The sequence below is a fragment of the Scomber scombrus genome, chromosome 5 (assembly GCF_963691925.1).
Source record: "Scomber scombrus chromosome 5, fScoSco1.1, whole genome shotgun sequence".
Taxonomy (NCBI): Eukaryota; Metazoa; Chordata; class Actinopteri; order Scombriformes; family Scombridae; genus Scomber; species Scomber scombrus.
The window spans coordinates 20,948,741-20,971,221 of NC_084974.1; the positions used below are offsets into that span (position 1 = coordinate 20,948,741).

Consider the following 22,481-nt stretch of genomic DNA (forward strand, 5'->3'; position numbering starts at 1 on the left):
CTTTGCCCTCAGCGCTGTCTCTGACCTTTTGGCCCTTACTGTATGAGTCAGGGTGCAGCTTTAGCACCACAGGCGGGGCTCTTGGCAGTTTCTAAGTCTAGGCTCAAGATGAAAGATGACTGGATTTCACTGTTGGGACACAGAGGCTGTGAAACGTCGTGCCAGACAAGCTCAGACTGCTAAGTCAGTATCATCCTTTAAATTCACTCCTAAAATCCTTTCTGAACAAAAGGTCCTTTTCAAATTTAAGTTCAAACTAGTTTACTGCTTGTTTAGCAGATATGTTTTAACGTTTATGAGCAGAAATAGTATCAACAGCATCATCAGCAATATTTTGAAGTATTTCTTAATACTTTTAATGCCATCACTACAGACCAATAGACACTGTACACAGTAACATAAACTATAAAATATGGTAAACAAACAAAACAAAACAACAACACAGTGTGACATAGTCTACAATATAGCCATTCTAATAATAGTAGATACAGTATGTCAAGGTAAATCATTTCTTAATAATGTTGTCATTCAGCTTTTGTTTAAGTGCTTAGTATTCTTCAATAAACTTTTAGAGGGGAGACTTGTGAGTGAGTGGAGGCAACTATGAAAGTTTAACATAAAAAAACTGAAACCTGTGCAGCCATTATATAAATGTGTCCATGCTCTGTTCCGCTGACTACATACTGGCACATTTCAATTTTATATATTTGAGCTGCAAATCGGTGGAAATGGAAAATGAACACAGTTAACAGCTCCAGCTTTAAAGAAGTCTGAATCTGATCACAGAGGTTAACTACTAAGAATGGGTTGTTTCCCATTTTGCGGTACAATTCAGGATGATGTGATTGGGACAAACCATTTCATAATAGTTTTATGAATGTATGAAAGCAAAACTCCCAGCATATCATCATGCTTAGCGCAGCATGGTAGGAAAATATGCCTTTTTTAGTTCTCTTAAGAGTAAATTTGCTTTTAAGCATTCTTTTAATTATGCTCTAGCAACAGTGGAGCAGAAGCTTTGCCTGTGTTCACAAACAGCATTAATATTTATGTACATATTATGTTCTAATAAATATAATATTGTGTATTAGTTGGGATAAATATATTTATGTATGTAAAGAATGCAAAGATCATGCATGATGCAGGGGATTAGTAAACATAGCTACTGCATTCTTGATTCCTGGACTTTTAATTTTATTAGTGTGTTATTGTCCATCACTTTCAAGGCTTTTGATGGCAGTAAGCATGTCACTAGCTCACCTGAATGAATCACATTTCACCTCAAATGAACAAAATGGGTAGGTATTTTTTGAACTAAAAAAGTAGTCTTTTGTTCCTTTGAACTTCATAGTTACTGTCAGATATGGAATCAAAACATTAACAAATCAAGATCTCGGAGCCTCACACTCTTATTTATATTCATTAACAGGGCATTGTCAAAAATATGTGACACCTCAAATCCAAACTGGATTCAACAGTGATACAGTATCCTCAGTTTGTTACTATTTTAGATACTGCTAACATGACACTTTTTTCCAGCTTTTTGCTAGTGTGTAACACTTATATAGTTTGTTGTTTTATTTTTTATTTCTGTATTATGTCAAAAATTTGCCAGAACCAATTGGGATTACAAGACACCACTATTAAATACAAAACATACATCTTCTGGTATTGCATATACAAAGCCTGTGGAAAAAGAGAAGAAAAGAAACACAAACAAAATAAAAACAAAACAACAATCCCAAATAAGCTGTTCACATAAAGAACTATTACATATCTAAGAGGGCTTTTTCCTCTCCTCTCCCAGGCTTTCTCTACATAACTGGTTAATTTATGTGTCATATGTGCGCAGCAAACTCAGTCTTTGTGCATCATCCATACTTACAAAATCAATATCTATTTTCATCTTACTAAAAAAAGCAATGCACATTTCAACAAAAAAAGGACATTAGAAAAGAAGATGGAACTCATTTTTCTATATCATTTAGACAGCACACTGGACAAATCCACCTTTCTTCTTCTAGATTAACACACCATCCGGTTTCTATAGTCAGAGGTAAAACACTAGATCACAGCTAGGCACATAGAGATTTTTGCTTTTTGGTGGTGGTGTTCCTAATATTTTGTCCACTCCATTGACATACATCAGGGGGACAAACTGTAAGGAATACTTTTTCAATATAATGCACTCCAGTACACCACCACCACCCACTACAACCCAAAAAATAAACATGAAGTAGAATTATAACCTTCTTGTGACAATTTCAACAAAAAACTGAAAATGTATAAGCATTGTAAAAGTAGTATTTATGTAGTTGTGTTGGATTGCATTAGATTGCACAGGTGTATCTGACAAAGTAGCCGTTGAGTGTATATAGAGACAACCATTCACACACGGGCACTTTAGAGTCACCAGTTAATCTGCATGTTTTTGGTCTGTGGGAGAAAGCAGGAGTAACCAGGGTGAAACCGTGTTGACGATACAAAGATATGATCAAAACATGAACTTGACTCACGAAACCCATTTTGCTCTTCCATGAAGAGCCGTGCAACATGAGCCTCCCATTAAGTACAGTGGAATACAGCTTGTAAATTGTGCTCATTAGTCCGATCCCTCTATAATTTAATGGCATGCACCCTCGGGTCCTCACTTTGGGATTTTGGTATTGGATTTATAATAGATTTAAGCCACATAGATGGTATTTTTGATAGATTCAAAACACGTTTTAACTAATTTGCACAAAATATTAAATAGTGTGGCTGATTTTAATATTTAATTTGGTATATTTTCAATCCACTTGCTTTTCCCAATGTTGCTTTATTGATAACCATTTGAACTTCATTATGAGTAGAACATTTATTAAGATCCTCCTTTACACAATATTCCTCTTTTAATATTTGGCTTTCTCTAACAATTTTAACATGTCTTCATAATACATACTTATTATCAGAATCAGCTCACTGGAGAAGAGACCATTTAAAGGACCCCCCCCCAAAAAAACACACACACACACACACACACACACACACACACACACACACACACACACACACACACACACACACACACACACACACACACACACACACACACACACACACACACAGTTTGCTGACAGTGTCTTTCTAACATACTCACTTGTTGTATGTAAGAGCACGAAAACTGTCTAGATATACTACGAGCAATGTTGCAGAGCAGAGTCTGAGTGTGTGAGATGTTTATAAATGTACCGGATGGAGGGGAGAGACAGACAGCTGCTGAGTGCCGGGAGCTTTGGAGGAGAGAGCCGGGAGCAGAGCCGGAGCTTCGGGACAAATAACACCCACAAGGCTCACCGGATTCTGCTCTGATCCGGAGACGTTTACTGGTGGGAGGAGAGCTCAGAGTTTATTTTTTAAAATTTGAGCAGCAGCAACAGTGAATGATCCATCTGTGTGTGTCTGTTAGCACATTTAGCAGAGCAGCAGCAACAGTGGGTGCTCATTCCATCTACAGGCTACCTGCTAGGCGAGCTAGGGGGTTTATATCGGTATATATGTAGCTCGTCATCATGCAGAAACCTACATCAGTTCATGTGGGAGAATGTGGAATAATGACATTTAGATGCTAAAATATAATTACTTTGAAAACAAAGTGAATTTTCATATTTGAATACCATGGAACGCTACTGGGAAGCTACAGAGTGATAAAAAAACCCCTCCAAAAACAAAAGATAATGGACCCACCTTTTAATTCAAAATTGATTAAACATAGTAGTTCTCTGCTCCAAACTTGATGCAACAGCTCAGAAAACCCATAATCAGGCCTGAGAGTGTCTGTCTTAGGCTGTCCAGATAATTGCTGCCTGTCACATGATTCTCCACTGCAGTATTGATATTATGGCTTACTATAGCATTTATGCAGTCTTCCTGCCAAAACTAACAACTCCCCTCCCTAAAAGGGAGTGAAATGGATTAGATTAATGCCAACCCATTTTAGGAGGACTGCTGAAATTGAACCCACACAATCCTCCATTCTAAAACACTTAAACCATCTCAAACTATAGTTAAAGAAATGTATTAAACTAAGCCATCTCTACTCTACTAATCCACAAAAATGTCACTTTTAAGTATGTACTGCAGCAAAACCAATGTCTAATTCTTATCACACTTTAATGTGTAAATTACTTTATGAGTATAATAATAATAAGTACATTTAACATATTTTACAAAAACAAAAAAACAGCTTCTGTTCTTAATGGCAGCTCAGCCACTGGCTTATCTGCTAGAAGCTGATAGCCAAACTGTTAGTTTCTCAGCATATAAATATTCCATATTTTATGTTAGTGGAGTGCACCAACACTCTCTTTGAAGCATATCATGTAAACAACATGTTCCATTCACTAGAGTCTAAATAAAACCACTTCTAAACATTCTGGCTAGTTGTTGCCAGTATAAGGCAGGTTATTAATGCATACACACTCCTTACTATATATAGTTTATTATATTAATTTAAATTGTTTTGATATGGAGACAGCTTTGTCAGTAGCCGTTAATTGATTATTTACTTAGGCCATATCATATTTATGTGAGCCTCAGTTTGTTATTTAAAAAAATAAATAAATACAAAGACCCTCTGATCAATTTAGCAGGTGATGCAAAACTACAGATAAAGCATTAAAAAGCAAAGTGTGGTGTGTAAAACTGTATTTATATAAATTGGGGCATTACAATTTAGACCATAGAAAGATGATGCAAACACCAAAATAAATCTGACCACATTAATCGTGTGAATAAAATCTGGAGCATTCAATGAACTTTGCCATTTTAAAAGCTATATGCATATTTGATTGGAGAGATTTAAGCAATTATTTAAGGATAGCTAATTAGCACTGAAGTTAATCTGTAAATCTGTAAATTACCTATCCAAAGTGATGCATGTTTTAAAACTGACCATCTACCGCTTCAGACTTATTTTGCTTAGATAATGTCACAATTTAAAATCAACAGGGAACATTTTAAATCTTATTACACAGACCTTCCAACATATAAGTCATTCGTTCATTGAAAATCCATATGTAATTATGGTAAAAGCAAAGGCTGTGATTACTTTTTCCCAGATTAGTAATGTGCTCCATGTCACTCTCTTTCGCCAACCATTTGCATAATTTGCAAGTGCAAATGCATAGAGGCTGGAGAAGAGAGAATATGTTGATGTCACAATTCAACTGCAGTTTATTTCACGACTGTTGTTTTAACCCTCATTCAGTGTTTGGATCAGATCTGACCCAAACCAAAGACTGGAGAATCTTTTATCATAAAAATGTTGTTTTTTATCGGATTGCCTTAAAGCCTCATGATATCCTCCACACGAGGCATTTGTACATATAAAATTGTTGATCGCCACATTGAATTAATTGAGTGGTTTAGTGAACATTGTTACACCTTTGGTGTTCCTGGTCAAAAATGATTTGCAGTGACCCTTCCCTTTTATGGGACAGGTAGCTCTTCTGTTTTTTCTTACATATCACATTAATGCACAAGCATCAATGTGCGCTGTCGACTACAATGCCTGACCCTAATTACTGATGTCTTTCCCATAGATCTAAATGTAGATGTCATTTTAGTCACTGTTCCTATTGAAACACCAGCCAGTTGAGCAGTCTTTGTGAGTCCTACTATCTTGAAGAATCAAGATGGCAAAATAATCAACTGGGCATTTTTATACACAACACACAGCATGATTGTATGTTAATTACTTCAGTGTACTATTTCTCCACTCATTTATTCAGGTTATTCTTTTAATTTGTCCCCCATCTGTATCTATTTTTCATGGTTATGTGTCCATCCTTCCACATGAACTATACCTTCCAGACTAAACAATGTATCATATCTTCTCACAGACCCCATATATGAAGCTTTGTGCCTTGCTTTTATTTTACTCTGTGAACACAATAAGTGGGCGACTGATAAGGCGATTTTCTGTCCGAAAGGCTCTGGACCTTATTCTTGAGTCAAATTATAATTACTCATGTTAACCACTACTCTAAAACATTGTTTAAAACCTAAAAAAGTGTTAAATGAAATTTGGTGATGATTTATGTTTTTTGTGTTAATATAAGAGCAGTTAAAACAGACAGTGGAGCAACAATCTCTGGGGGATGGTTAATTCCAGGTGCAAAGGCTACCTGAATGGCTTTTGCAAAATCAAACATGGATGTTTCTTGCATTAAATGTGGTTCTCTGGAGCCATATCAGGACACATTTGCATACAGTATATTCTTTATCTGTGGTGGGGTTATATTGGTTTTCTACAAGACTCCCATCAGTTCCAAACAAGAATAATTCACAGCAGATCAGACAGGCGCAATGCACAAATGTTACACCAGCACATGACAACTGTGTATCCACTATGTGTCGTATTCACAGTTGGCACTGATAGTGTGATCTTAAATGATGCAGTCAGTTGATTGAGCTGTTACATAGCGCAATGAAGCCTGTTAGAAAGGAAATAACCAAGATGTAGTGAACTGTCTATCAGCTTTACCCTCCATCAAAAAGGACATTTGTTGCCTGTTACTGAGTAGCACCTGAGCAAATGTGAACCTCGCTTGACTCAGAGGTGGTACCGAACGCCGTCCTCCCCTGTGATTTGCCACAGTGGGGGAGCTGGGGGGAAGGTAGGGGGTGGACAATCCGCAGCACTAGCAATAAATATCCCTGCTGGGGGAAACTCTTAGCAGTTTTTTTTTTGTTCTGCTACACAGGAGAAACGGAAAGAGGAAATATATCAGCTTCAGAAAGTGGGTCAAAAACACTGTATTGTCTCCAGGTGAAACAGGATATTACATGTTCAGCTATTATTTTTTATTATTAGTCTTTATTAAACAAGGACCATGCCCAAAAAACACGGATCTAAAAATGAGAAAAGATAAATTATGCCAGATTTAGCTATTAGCTCATTTCCATCTGTAGTCCCTAGGCAGGTACACACAGAACAATCACCAGATACTAAAAACATGAAAACATTAATTTACATGCAACACCAAACTACATAGTCTCTAACACACAAACAATTATACAGACAAATCTAAAACACACATCAACATATAAATACCAGCACATTCATCCAGTACATATAACATTTTAAATCTTAATTACGATCAAATTAATGTCGACATGAAGCTGGTGTTACTTACACGGCTGTACATGTGATGTGCTCAAATGAACTGTGGGATTATGTTTTTTTGTCAAATCCTGATGCTTTCAAGTATTCTCCTACATGCTGAGAGATAACATATTGTGATAAAAAAAATGGCAAAATTGGGATGAAAACACAAAAATGCTCTTAGAAGTGATCAACCCAACTGATAAACACCTTTAATTAAGGAGAATTTGGTGGAACACAAGCTTGACAGTGATTGATGCAGCATGTTTTCTTACTAAACAGAAGTATTGACTACAGTTAAAAGTGTGGAGCCACCAGGTGGGAATGAATGAGACTAGTTGGCCCTGTGATCTTCAAACATTACTTATCAAGACTGTACTGTGACACTTCCATGTCCAAATAAGCCCACAGAATAATGTTACACTTCTTAAGGTTCAATAAGACCTTATCGTACTAAGAATCCTTGCTGTGTCCAAATGCATAACCTCCATCAGAACCACTTCACTTGAAATGCAGCCAAATTTAAACTAAACCTGCTTGAAGCCCTTCATAATGGTTACATAACACGATTATAAAAACTCAATCCATTATTTCAGGTTCATTTTGCCACCTCTGCCATAACTACCAGTGCAGTAGATGACCAGAATTCTCAATTTATTCTGCAAAAAAATCACTATTACAGGTTAGCTTGCTACTTCAAGCTGAAAAATCTGGAGTTTGGGATGACCATTCAATGTTTTCTCATCAATTTACTCCCTTTATACAGATTATACACTCATTTTCTCTGCACTGGCACTGGCCAAAGCATTGGCTCATATGTTCATGTGAGAGCAAATAAATCTAATCAGGAGGTTTCTGTAAATAAACCCGAAGTAATTTCCATTATAATGACAACTATGATGATCTTTTATCTTGGCTTCAAGGTTTTAGGTTCAACGGTTTCTGCCAAAATGACAGCAATTACTAGAATACAATAGGAAAGCTGACAAAAATCATTCATCAATATGCAAGACTGATACATGTGGTTATAGTTATTATCTTCAGCGTTATTAATAAAAGTTATTAACTGTAATTAGAATGCTGAATGTGTATCTTCTGTTAATGAAAAACTAGCTCACTAATTACTTCTGTAATTAGAAAACACTGCATTTTCAAAAAGGGGGGAAAAAAATAGAAACCCTCGGCGTTCAAACAAAAAACACTGGCCTAAATGATTATATTATGTTAGTAAGGCATGTTACTAGGAAGCTACATTTCATTTCACTGTACAACATGAAAAGAGTCATGTTGAACAGTTAAAATTGGTCAACTGCTTACCGAAGGCAAACAAGAGCAACTACAGAAATAAAATATATACAGAATCCATCAGTAACGGCATTAACAGTGGCTTCAATAAGCATACAGACAGAGTCACTGAGTCACAGGGGTATTGATGTTCGGATGCTGCAATAACGTCAGTCACCTAGATCATGAACAATAACGAAAATGTATATCCAATATGAAAGGAAGAGAGACGGTCTGTAAATCATCAAATATTCTGCAGTGGGATTTTTCTCTCAAAGATGCAAGTAATTTGTGACTGAGCAACAATAAAGAAAAAAACACTCTAGGTGCTGTATTTCTCAGCTCAGTGCATAATGAATCTGAAAATGACAATTTATTAGTCAGTAGATCCGAATCAATGGCAATGAAGCAATGAACCACCAAACATCAAGACACATTATTAAAAACTGAAGGGTAGTGGTAAAATAAAAAAGTATGAGGAGTAGGCTTGTGACTAGAACATCTCCAGTTAGAATGCATAGTATGTCTGAGGGAATCTGGGTAGGGAAAGCAAATGAGAAACACTCTCTCCTCCCTCGTCTACTGCTGAGTTGTCCTTGAACCAGGAAAAATCCCCCAGCTGCTCCAGTGGAGTTGCACAGTTGACCAAATAGAGGAAAAGCATGACTGGATGAGGCGGGCAGCTCCCTGGTGTGAGCATGTGAATCTATACATATGTGAAGCAGGTTGTATCTCAGAAAGAGAGAGCATGTTCAGCAGCTTTCTTGGACAAATAGAAGTTAAAAAAAATCCCAGTAAGCTTTGCAGCAAGCGATGTATGTTAATGCTTTCCGGACTCTTGGGGGAGATAAAAGGGCGATCCAAACATTGTTTATTGGGAACTGTGTGCAACATAAATCATTTAGCAAGAAAATAGAGGCAATAACTCACCTTTCGCTTTGCTTTTCGTCCCAGCCACTGATAGCATGAGGAGGTAAAGCAAGGAAACAGCAGGTTAGATAGGTAGTATGAAGGGGTAACAATGATAGCATGATCATTACTTTGCTCTATCGCTGGTGACAGGAAGTACAAGATTAAAGTAGTGCATGTGCAAATGTGTGGTTAGTACAGTACTTTTGAACATATCCTGTCATGCAACCCAGTCTTACATCAAAATGTGAATGTGGTTCACTGCGTATTAGTTTTACAATAACTCTAAAATTGTGAGATGCCTACGTGTTTTTTTTTTTTGTTGTTGTTTGTTTTTTTAGCTTTTTCATTTATATTGGCCTGCAGGAAAGAAAGATAAGTTTGATAGTAAATATTCTCAGCCACATATGCTTGGATTAAATACAATTAAATGAGAAACTGCACATGTTACAATCACAGGCTATAAAATGCATTTGGATGCGGTTTGCGGCCAACAGGCAGCAATTTTGAAATGGAAGGAAGCCCACCAACCGCAGACAACCCAAAATAGTAGTTGAATGCGCCAAGTTGATCACAAAACAATGCTCCTGCTTAGTCTACTGCTATCAAAAACTGACAAAAAATTACATTACTTCTCAGAACTGAAAGTGAAATAATGAAAACTGATGGTCAAACATTAACCTCATATTGTTGAGTTATCAAGGGCACTTTTGTAGTTTTGTTTTGAGAGATGTTAAATATATCATACTTTAATGTAAATAGATTGGTGATTGTGACCTAAAAAATGAAGGCATCTCATAATTTTAGAGCCATTATTGTGAAACTAACAAGTTTTGTGCTGTGGACTAAAGTAGCAATAAAACATTTTGATGTGAGACTGGGTTGTGTCATGACATGCCAAATGTTACAACCTCATATCAACACGACATTACGAAAAAAAAGGAATTCCTGAAAAACATGAATACCAATATCACAGCTTTATACATTCATTTAAACTGTACACATATGCAACTCTGCAAAAGACACAATACACCAATAATAATTAATTATATGTCTGCAATTTTTTTATGAAATTACCTGAATAACACTCTTATAAAAACTACATTTTAATAGTAACCCATAAATGAACGAGCAAAAACTAATACTTGACCACCAGGGCACCCCAAACCATTAAAAAAAAGCCTCCTTTAATATAAATCCATCCTGAAAACTCCCTTACTGCTGGTCAGGGTCAAGGGGTCAGGGTCTACCGTTGAGCTAACACAAAGCTATCCAAGAAGATATGTGCCCAGGAGGACGTGGAGGCTATAGGCTAAACCTAGCCAGAGACCACTTCTTTTAGGCAGCCTAATTAACTCAATAGGTCAAAAGTTACCACTAAGAAATTGCCCTCTACTGAAAAGTAATACATAAGTAGGAAATATTAAACTGATCAAAATGCTGCTTTAATTTCGATATGTGTGAATGTAGTTGATGGGTGAATTTTTTATCTTTGGGCATAATAAGGAAGAATCACAAATATAAGGCCAAAATAGTAATTTTTCTGTTAAAATATGCCATAATAAACTCATAAATGATACAAATATATCACAGAGCTTGAAATAAATGTCCCCTATTCTTTGTGCTTCTGTATTTGTTAATCTTGTCTTTGCGTTATAAGATTAATGTGTCACAGGAAATTATGTTCCTATAGCTGAGATATCATAGGGCATAATATACAATAATCCAAAGATTTAAGGGCTGAAACATTGTTAATCACAATACATTTAGAAAATCTTTCCAATCAGGGCTGATCAGACAGTGCCTGGGAAAACTTCAAGTCAATAACTTTCAACTTTCACCGTCTGTGCAAATTACACACTAACATGACAGACTGGCAAACAATTTCCTTTCATCGTCACTCCAGAGACATTGCCTTGTTTGTCTCGAGTGGTTACATAACGGGAGGTGCTCAGCCGTCTTTCAGGTAGAGACAGTTGGGTGTAATAAAGACAAAACATTGTTACAGAAGGCTTTTGTCTAGCTCAGATTAACACTAGATTTGCTGGTAAGCCTCAGATTTAGTTTTTAGAACTCATTGCTAAAAACTGCAAAATCAGCACTGAATGCTAATCACAAGTAAAACTGCAGTGTGCCCAACATCAGAAAAAGCACCATGCACAGAAAAGGCCCAATTCCAGACATGTTACCACCCTCTAGCCTAATATACTAGACACTGTGGTGCGTAAAGCACTTTTAAGAATTAGAGCAATTGCTTTGTAATGTGTCAGACATAATCAAGATAGCCTACAGAGAGGTTTCTGGCTTTGGTTGACACAGGGAAACAGTTACCCTGCTTACATGGAGTGAAAGTAAGCGAACAATTTCTAACCATTTCTAATGAGAATAAATGACCTTCAAGTTATTGCCACTACTACTAAATCTAAAAGAATGAACAGAGGAGGTGAGAGAGTACATTCAGTGACTCAATTTCAAGAACACATCCAGTTTTTTTAGCTTTGAAGTTACCCCACTGAGTATTCATATAAGAGAAGAATAACCTGTAGCCAAACTCACAGAAGCAGTAGGGTAGTCACACAAGAAACAACAAACACTAAAACAAAATTCGACATTCACAATTGGATTTCCCCAGGTCATATGATAGGAGGAGGATCAAACAATCAACCACCCACCTCAAAGGTGACAAGTCGGTATCTCTGCCTTTGTACACACAAAAAATAACTCATTGAAAAACTGCAGATTTCATGAAAAACCTCTTAGGGAGTACAATGTATTCACATCGACCTTTGTCCCAGATGTTACACAACACGGCACACATTAGCAAAACAGAAATTCGTATGAGGAACACAACCCTGAAGGTAAACTCACAGCTGGTCCTCCTGTGAGATCCTTCCTGTTAAAGTCTATCACTGAGGTAGGAGGTTATATTCATTTACAGCTCACACCTGATTTCTCTGGGAATGATGATGAGACTTTGCAGGATCTGTAGTTGAGGTGTTGCGTACACGGCTCAACAATTGTCGAAATGGGAAACTGAGGATGCAAAACACACAATTATCACAACTGCCACACTAGCCACCATTACCTTTTTTTCAAAAGGTTTGGCACTCAACTCACAGAGTATATGATCTGGAAAAAGTCTACTGAGCCACTATGTACTGCATTAAGTTCACAACAATGAAGATGTTTTTTTGTTTCTGTTGCAGTTGAGTTTTTGGAATCAAAGATTTTTAGGACAAGTTTGACTTATTTTTCACCAAACAATCATCAAATTGAAACATTTAAAATTATTTTTATGCAGTTTCTGTGCGTCCAAAAGCTGTAATTTCAGTCTAGCTGAATTTCATGTAAACAGCCACTTAAGCCAACCAGGCTTATGCTAATAAAAGATGAGAAGAAAAATGTGAAAGAAACACAAAACCACTGGTGATTATGCTACAAATTAGCCAGAGCCCACCAAGGTAGTAATACAGAAATCTGGTGTTTTTTGAAGCACAATTTTTACTTGACTCTATTTTTTTTTGCATTGGTTATTTGATTTAGTCTAATGTATTCTTCAATACTTAGAATGACAATTGATAAATTCCAGGATTATTAATCATTTGGACAATTGGCCTCCTGATAAATGGTTTCATTTCATCTGTAAATTTTAATTCACAGAGATTTACAGAATAAGTAACATTTTACTTGTCCTTTGTTAACTTTTGCTTTTCTCTAAATGAAACATCACAGCGAGCTCCAGGTGAAGCAGGATTGGATGTTTTCCTAAAAAAGCCCTGACCAAATCTGCAGTGACTGGAGGTTACACAATGTGCTGTTTCTTGTGGATGCAGAGGTTGACTGACAGTGCCACTTCTTTGCTCCTCATGAAATAAGCTCTTCTTGTAGTATTTACCTCTCTTCCACCTCTGGTCTACAAATGCACTGTGTGCTGACACATCCTGTCTATTATGGGAAATGTCTAACAACTAACATGCTACTGTTCTCTTCCAGCTTCATGTGCCAGTGACATTGTTCACACTATGCACACACATCTCATTTATTTCTGTTGTTGTCAATGATCATTTTTGGCTTCCTACCATTTTTCTGCTGCTCAAAGTTGCATGTGTATTCAACATGCTCAACCGTGTTGTATTCATGTGTTGATATTTGAGAACTGCTGGCCATCTATCATAACAATAATGACATATTTGCAGAGACGGCTATTTGAGAGACATGGTTCTGTGTGTGTATTTGTGTGTGTGTGTGTGTGTGTGTGTGTGTGTGTGTTCATGTTGGTACTTCCAGTCGAAAAGACTGAAAAAGATTGATCTGCATTTTTTCTCAGTAATCCACCTCCACCGGGCCAATATTGCACATAACGCACTTTGTATTACTTTTATAGCCAGGCCAAATGTTCAATAGAAATACAGATCACTTTGCTGATTGCAGTGCCCATAGCTGAGGGTGGAATTAAGCCTTATTGAAAGCACTATTTCTAACTTAAACAAAGGTCAGTAATAATTTTAAGCCTGCTGAAAGGACACAATGTTTATCTATAATAATAGGTCACTTCTTTGTGATCCATGAACAAACTCTTATCTGATGAGGAAACTGAGAAGACCATAAACATGCCATTCTGCCATTCTACTATCTGATAGAAATGTCATTGTTTTTGTCACTCATTAATCTTTCTGTATGCTCCCAAGCCTGTGCCTCTTCCCATTTTCTCCTTACGTGAAAGTTATTAATCTCTGACTCCCTCTAAATTTAATAGTGTTGACAAAGTCAGACAGCATGACAAGATTCTCCTTGCTCTGAAGTGGAAATGTTTGCGAGCACATAGAAAGCACCTCAAGATATTCAATCTGAAAAGTATGTAGGCTTTGACATTCCTAAGAGGGCTTTCACTAAAAATCAATAACAGCGTACATAACAATACACAATTGCCCTGTAAGAATGTCAGTGTGCTTAAACACATTAATTGCATGGTTGAATAAAGTGCATTCATTAAATCCAACACAATACACATACATATGACTATATACACATATGACATTAATCATTTGCAGCATTTATTGTAATACAATGAAAACATAAATCTATGTATAGTTTGATAAACCTTACTGAACATAATCACCTGTCTCTAAAAAAACACAATTCTTAGAAAATGACAGAGAGGTCTTGATGTAGCTCCACTGTACATAGATTGGATTTCAGTTTTGCATGATGTTATTTGTTAGTCACATTTCAGGCTCTCATATATTTGCTTGATAATAAAGACCAACGGACTCTCAGAAAGCAATAACATTAACCTGTAATGACTTTTCCTGGGAGCAGAGTAATCCTTTTGATACATAACTGCTCCAAACAGAGCAGTTCTCAAGTGATTTTATTCATAATCAATAACATTACACTGTAACTCAGCTATGATGACAGCTAGTTACACTATCAGTGACTCGGAAGCAGTGCAAGGGTAAAATGACATTACTGTATATTATCTTGGACAGGCAACATATGGAGTGCTAATTAACACTGAACAAAAGGAGGATAAAGCAGTATATCACTGTACGTTTAACACATACTGATTGCAAAGTTGCAAAAAAACTGTCTTTTGTCTACTTTGGTTGTTTTACATAGCAACAATGACATCGACCATAGCAACAATGTCTACCAATCTTTCATATAATTGCTATTATGTTGTAGATTTGAACATTTTGCTAATTTTGATTCATGTGAAAAAAAGAAAAGAAAAACAAATCATTATATCACTTCAGGAATACATTTAAACATCCTTAAAACTATTTTTAAAGCAATCTTTATTCTCTGCCCTCTCCTTGAGAATTAAAAATCAATTTGCGTATACGAACAAAGGCAGAAAACCATGGCAACATAATATTGTTTCAGAAAAGATTCTGAAAAATTACTATCAAGACACTTGCAGACTTACACAAATGTTGTTTAGTCATCAAATTTACACACATATGCGCATATTACATTCAAATGAAGATTATGCAAATCAAGATATGGCCCAATATAAAGTCAACAATGCACAGGGAACAATAGACTACCTAGCTTTGTATAACAACCTCAGTGAAGAGAAGGAGAACTCCTTGAACGAGCAGAAGAATAGAATGAACTGAATGTGTAGGCTAAACAGGGATCCCACTCCAGATGGATGAGTGCAATATGTGCCGGAACAAAACAATAAAATGGATAATAGCATGTCAATGACAATGAGATAAGAAAGCAATGAGAAAAAGAGAGAGACAACAAGGCATAAAGATGGGACTATGGCCAGTCTGGCCACCAGAGATATAAATTTGCAGCAGGCACACTGCTTGTTAGCTGTATTTGCATTGTGTGAGTCTCAAAGTGCAACAGAATGAAGTGCATTCATTTATCTGTCAGACATATTTCTGAAGTGCGTATGCAGGCCTGTAAGAAAGCAATAGTCGCTGGTCCCTGTGGTGATTAGTTTAACCGACCACTGAGAGGTTTGTCCTCTAACACAGTGAGAGTTGGCCTCCGTCCCTCAGCTGGCCATCACTGGGGTCACTGCGCTCCCTCTGCCAGTGTCACACAACTCTCCTGGGACAGTGCGTTTGTAAGTAAACCTTTGACAGGAAAGCACTTCATCATATTCAGCTCACACCTACATACTCACCGGTGGACTCACAAGGCAGTTTTAAAAGCTGCCGTGGGCAACTGTGCATGTTTGTAGCCCTTCAATGGCAGGTAACAGAAATTTTGAGCTTCCATACCCAGATATCTTGTCGGATCATGTCAGGGGCGCTGCTTTCCCTAGATAGAGCAAGTTTTATATTTTGATCTCACTTTATTGTAGACAAACTTAACCATTATTTCCATCAATTAGTCTGTGGATATTTCTTTTTATTCATTTATATTTAAAAAAGTCCAGCACTCTTTTTATAAAGCCCAAGGTTAAGTTCTCAAATTGGTAATTACATCCAACCAAGGTTTCAAAATCCAGCAACCATAAGATCGTTTATACCAAAACTAGAATGTTATTTGAACAACCATGGAGAAAATATTGCATCTGACTGGGAGATATCAGGATACTTAAATTCAGATCCCATTCATGATAGTGGCTTTTAGGTGGGTAACAAAGTATTTTATGGAAGAAAAGCTCTTAATTGAATATCTATGCTATATTTTTTATGAATGTGTACATTTGTGTGTGTCAATCCCAAAGCTGTTAGTGATAACAGACAAGTAAAAATTTAGGAACTGTAATCTACTGAGCATGAGTTGACACAGCTGGTAAAATTTAACAGATGTATCCCCTCACCTGTGTCCAGAGTTTTGTGAATAATTTAATTTAGTTTAGTGGATTATTGATGAGGTTAAGCTATACGAAACAATCAGTGCCTCCAGCTTTTTACAGCAATAATACCAAATGAATTACTTGATTAAAAGAATCAACTCCTCTGTACACAGCAGCGACTCCCATTGGAGCAACACAAGCATGTTTTCCTTACTCCTGGCAGCACACACCGCTGCAGGGGCTTGCATCTCTGCTGCTAGTCCAATAAAAACACCACAATTTAAGCACATTTCTAGAGCACTGTGAAATGTAGCATTACTTGCACACATATTGTACCTCCCAACAATGCCCCAAACCAATTCCTTCTTCAATTTTCTCATTTTGTCTCTACTGTGTTTCAATCGGAGCACTTCATGTAACAAAAGCCTGCGAGTGTCCCTCCAGTTAGAGTAACACAAGCATGGGAAGGTGAGCTAGAGCAATTGAGAAACCTTGATTTCACACAGCTGTGTCATGGTGTAGCCACTGTGTGATGAAAAAGACCTACTCATCTTTTCATGTCACACTGGTATTGTAAAAATAAATGCAACATAGAATCCTTGTCCACGGTAATGGAGGATGTCAGTAAGACCTGATAGAGGAGTTATTCTTCTCATTTTCTTCAACTCTTATCCTGCTCCATCAGAGCGGTACAATTTCAAAACAATAACACATAGTAGTTACTTATTGATCTTCGTTGAAACATTAAAGCACAGCACTCACTACAATGTAAAAAGAAACAAACGTAAATGTGCAATGTAAAACTATTATTTCATCATTTTGCAATTTCTAAAACAATACATCGTGATTATAAATATCATAAATTCTGTTAAATAGTAAACACTGACTTATTCAGTGTGAAGCAGCTTTGTTATACAGAATCTACTGCTGCTTTGCAAGTCTAACCACTGCAAACCTGCAGAAGGCACACCGTCACATAGACTTTGGTTTTGTAATATATTTTTATCTATTATTTTTGGGGGTATTTTGTGTCTCTATTAGATAGAGATAATGGGGAGATGACGAGGAATATGAGGGATGCAACAAAGGCCCTCTGATGGATTAAAGTTAGGGATGTTGTAGTTCATGGTCACTGTCATCATGCCTAAGCCACTAGAGCACCCTGCTTTTTGTCCTATATTGAGAGGGTGTCATTATTATTAGTATTATGTTTTTGGCTGGTACTTTTAGGTATAATATGCCAATAACCCTGAAACTGAATTTGTATTTTTTATCTCTTCATTACACTTTTTGTGTTAGTCCATTTTATATCTCCCTACAGCCACAAAACAAGTTGATGATGCTTAGATTAATTACAGCTAAGAAACTACATTTAAAAAATGAGCAATCCACCTCGGGAAATGCTGAGTTAAGGAAGCATGCATTTTTTTTCATATTTAAGACCTTTATGCTTTGCCCTCCTTTCTACAAATCATAAAAGAGACATGTACATACAGTATGACTTGTTAACTGAATAAGTATTTAAGCATTTAAAAGTTGGACTGATTCATATGAGACAACCTTCACAGGTTAATCTCTGAGTGTCACCATCAGCAAAGACTCCAGTCTGCAATGTAGTTTCATATACCTCTGCTAAACCACAAGTCTCCCAAACTAAATGACAAAAAATGTAATTGGTCCATACACTCCAGAATGACACATATCAGCATTTTGTGATCTGACAACCCTATCAGCAAGACTACATCATTTTGTGACCTTCGATTTACAAGGTCCTATCTGTATTCTGAGTGGTTTTGAGTTATTGAGGTTCAAAGTGTTGACATCCTAGTTAGCAAAACTGACATACAATATAGTTATTTTTATTTATATAGACGCTTAATGTGGGGTGAATTTGAATAATGTGGGACAATTTCTGCAATTGTCACTTCAGCAATATATTTTGACATGAAGCCGGTACATTACATCTGCAACCAATACCATTCTGAACTCTCCAAGGTGCTTTCTAATCATATCAGAAAAGAGATTGCAAATATCACGCTTGGAACAGAAATAGCAAATATAGAAGTGTCTCTGATAATACAATTCTTAAAGTTTCAACAACAACAAAAGTCACGAAAATGTTTCTCTATATACTTGTTGATATTGTTTCTCCCTGCCGTATTTGTTTTGGTCTTTGTCTATTCCTCTTCATTTCAGAGCATTTCTTGTATTTTTCTTTTTCTTGTTGTCCCTATTTTTTCTTCATCTGAGCTCTGAATGTAGTTGGTGTCATCACAGGACTGAAGTTATAACATTAAACTGACACTAACCCAAAGCAGCAGGTAGAGTTAGCATCAACAACTAGCAGCCTCAATGTATCTCATATTCTTATATATTAACAGTTTGGTCATTTGTTAAGTTATCTGAGTAACTTCACTTTTAGTAGCCTATTAATCATTGCAAACAACTGTCTTAACTGTGTAATTAAATGTATAAAGCTAGCTGACTTGCTAAAGGTAAAAATCTGCTTTTCATTTAGTTCAAACAAGAAAACTAACGTATACATAATGATTTAACATAGATCAAATACTTCAGAGGTTTCTAAACAAGTTTGGCAACATTTCATGATATTTTCAGCTCCTTTAACAACAGTCACAGAGCAGTGAGGTCACATGGTAAAAAGGCGGAGCCTGATTGGTCCTCCTGTCTACTCTGAGCACTGATTGGTGCTTTGCAGTTGGAAACTTATATGTGTAAACATTTTATAAAGTTTGAGATAGATTTTTGAGATAGAACCTTTTCTTTGCTCAAATTTTAGGGCCAATAATGCGCAAAATATAAGCCTACCCAAAACTTGTCATATAACAGTTTTTTGACAAAAATATCATATATATATATAATAATAATAATATATATATACTGTAATTCTAAGGTCACAATTTGTTTGTGCCCTTCAAAACTGTTCACTGTTGAAATGTTTTATGATGTGACAACGCTATGGTTACAGCCTGGTTAGGTTCAGGCACAAAAATAATTTTCCACTTAAATAACTTACTTAATTAAAATGAACAAAACATTGTGGTTTGAGTTAAAATTATTACTTTAGGTCAGAGGTCCTTTGTCATCATGGCAAAAATAACCATGTGGTTAAGGTTAGGAAACGATTGTAAGAACCAAACTGACTAGTTTTTGGAAATTACAAATGAACAGTGGTCTCCCAAATTAAATCTTATGTTTTGTTGAGCCATCCATCTACCCAGAACTCCTCCCTACATGGATTGTTGCTCTGTAATAACATCACCTCATTTCCTACTTTGCTTTTGTCTTTTGTCATAATTACTACAGTCACCAAAGGGCTTTGTCACTTGAATCTAAATGTCATTTTCGGACGCTTGGTTAAAATGGTTGATTTTGTTTTTCTTGGAAGCCTCCTGCTATATCAAATTATACATAATTACCCAATAAGTCATGTTTTAGTTTCACTAGTCTCCTTGTGTTAGGGTTAGGGTTATTCATAGTTGCACTCTTATGTGCAATGATCTATTAAGATTAGTAATAAGTAGTGATGCAAGTTTAGCCCACATCACTGTGTCAGTCTAAATGGGGTCATAGACAGCACTATGATTGGAGTGAGTGACTGAACTAAAGATGTGTATTAGGCTCAGACACACTGCATAGCACTTCATGTATACATTCAAATAGCAGCAGTGTTCGTGTCCACACCCACAAATTAGAAGCTTTTAAGACCATGACAGATTATGTTCAGAGGGGGTAACAAATTAGATTCTTCTAGTATTAATAATTAGGTTATAATTCTTCACCTTATACTCAGTAAGCTTTTTAACTGACAGCACCATCATTTTTATACCAGCAGGGATTTAAAAATGCTCAAACCTAACTGCCAGTAAATGCTTAAAACATGGTGCCTACTGACCTGATCATTGTTAATGAAGTTGTTTAAAGTCACAGCTATGGTAAAAAACACTGCCCTCTGTTTAATGCATGGACTTGATTTTAAAGTAGTAGCGTGGGTACAGCCATTAATCATACTGGCAAGAACAAGAGTCATGACTTTCAGACTGAAGACAGATTGATGCCAAGATGAAGCTCAAGCCTTTGCCATGATGTGGTGAACTGTGATGTCTATTACTTTGTTTTTGTTTTTGTTTTCTTCTACACCATTCTGTCCATAGCAGCCTTGAACTTTACCATGGCGCTTAAATCAAATCTTTGTTTTTGCTTCAGGCACAACCTTTTAAGATTTACAATTTCAATGGTCCATTCGACACAAAATTGCCTTTTTTGAGAGAGGATGTAATAAGATGTTTCCAATACAGCAACATGAAAGATTCAGACCTGCAATTTAATATGAAAAGACACAAGCTAAGTTCTGTCTGGTAGCTGTACTGCCTGCACCCTCTAAAAGAATCCCAGAAATCGTGTAAAAGGCCACAATATTAAGCTATTATATATAATGTATGTATGCTATACAATAAACTCCTGTTTTTGTGGCAGTCATGATGAGGTAAACACACCACAACAAAGGCAACCGCAGTGCGTGCAGTACTTCTATCAGGCAGTATTACCTGCAAGATGGTTTATGGTGTGCAGACCATGGGGTTCATGACACCATGCCAAGAGGATGCGCTTCAGTCCAGCTGAACTGTATTTGCTATGAACTGAGATGTTTCAAAGTGATTTCGGAGTGTCCATCTCTATTCTCCACTCTATTACAAATCAAATTTCCTTTTGTTACAAAAAATTGCTTGACATTATGTTGCTGCACCAACGTTTTGCAGCAGCCCTGTGCATGTAGATGAAGGTCCCTCCTTAAGGCAATCCAGGACTCAAGACTTCATATCTTCACATAGCACACAAGGGAAATGCATAATTCCAAAACCAATTTTACAATCAATGTGTAACAATAATGTTGGGAACAGTGTTTATCACAAGTATAAATGAGAAATACCTACACATTATGCTGACATTTCCACCATTTGATAAAACGATAATATTCCAATCATTTTTGAGATGGGAATCCCCCCCCCCCCCCTTGACTAAAGCACTGCACAGTTGGGATGCACGGGACTGCGTATGTTAATGCAGTCTAAATGTCTAAATTTGGCCCTAAGATGGCAATATGCAGGGTGCTTCATTTGCTGGATGACTACAAGTACAAGTACAAGGTTTTAATGTTGCATAAATTACACTCCATATTAAGGCAATTATGTGTCAGGAATTGGTTCCAAACACAGCCATTTATATTCAAAAGATAACCTAGGAAAGCAATGTTAAGAGAGTTGTGATGAACAACAGGGGGGAGTGAAGCAAACAAAAAACACCAACAAAAAACTGCTTTGATGTACATCTTTAAACATTGTGCTGTTCAGAAGAATAAAAAATGGACTGACAAAAAAATTCTGTGTTTACAGTTCTCTTGATGTGAGTGGAGGTTTTCGATATATTTGCAAGTGTTCACATGAAGTTAAAACTCTGCATGATGTCTGACAGTTATCTTGGGCCCAGATCCAAACTTTTTAGACATTTTGCCCATTAATGTCATGAAGAATTACATTAAACAAAAGAGAATCTTCATGCTGTAAAAAAAATGATAATACTCTTCACTTGGAGCACATACATGTCACATTTATTGAATGTCAAACTGTTTCTTGCCAAGTAAAAATGAGTTCCGATGCTATTTATGAAATCCTTTGGAGTCTCTCTGGGGTCAGCTGAGACAGTAAAAAATCCATATATAAATCTGTACTCATGGTTTAGAAGTCCGTGCTTATGGTTTATAAACTCTGGATTTGTAAACTGTGCCCTAAAATTTACAATCCATGCGCTCAAATGCAATTGATTGTAAAATGGAAAATTGCTCACTTCATTTTACAT

The 22,481-nt window shown here is 36.5% G+C and overlaps 1 protein-coding gene across 1 annotated transcript in view; it reads right to left on the minus strand.

Moving 5' to 3' along the window:
* cadm2b (cell adhesion molecule 2b) overlaps nt 1-22,481 on the minus strand; it is a 151,750-nt gene that overhangs the window by 44,715 nt on the left and 84,554 nt on the right. Inside the window, exon 2 of the mRNA XM_062419075.1 lies at nt 9,362-9,388. Within this exon, the coding sequence (XP_062275059.1) occupies nt 9,362-9,388 (27 nt within the window). The remainder of the gene's footprint in view (nt 1-9,361; nt 9,389-22,481) is intronic.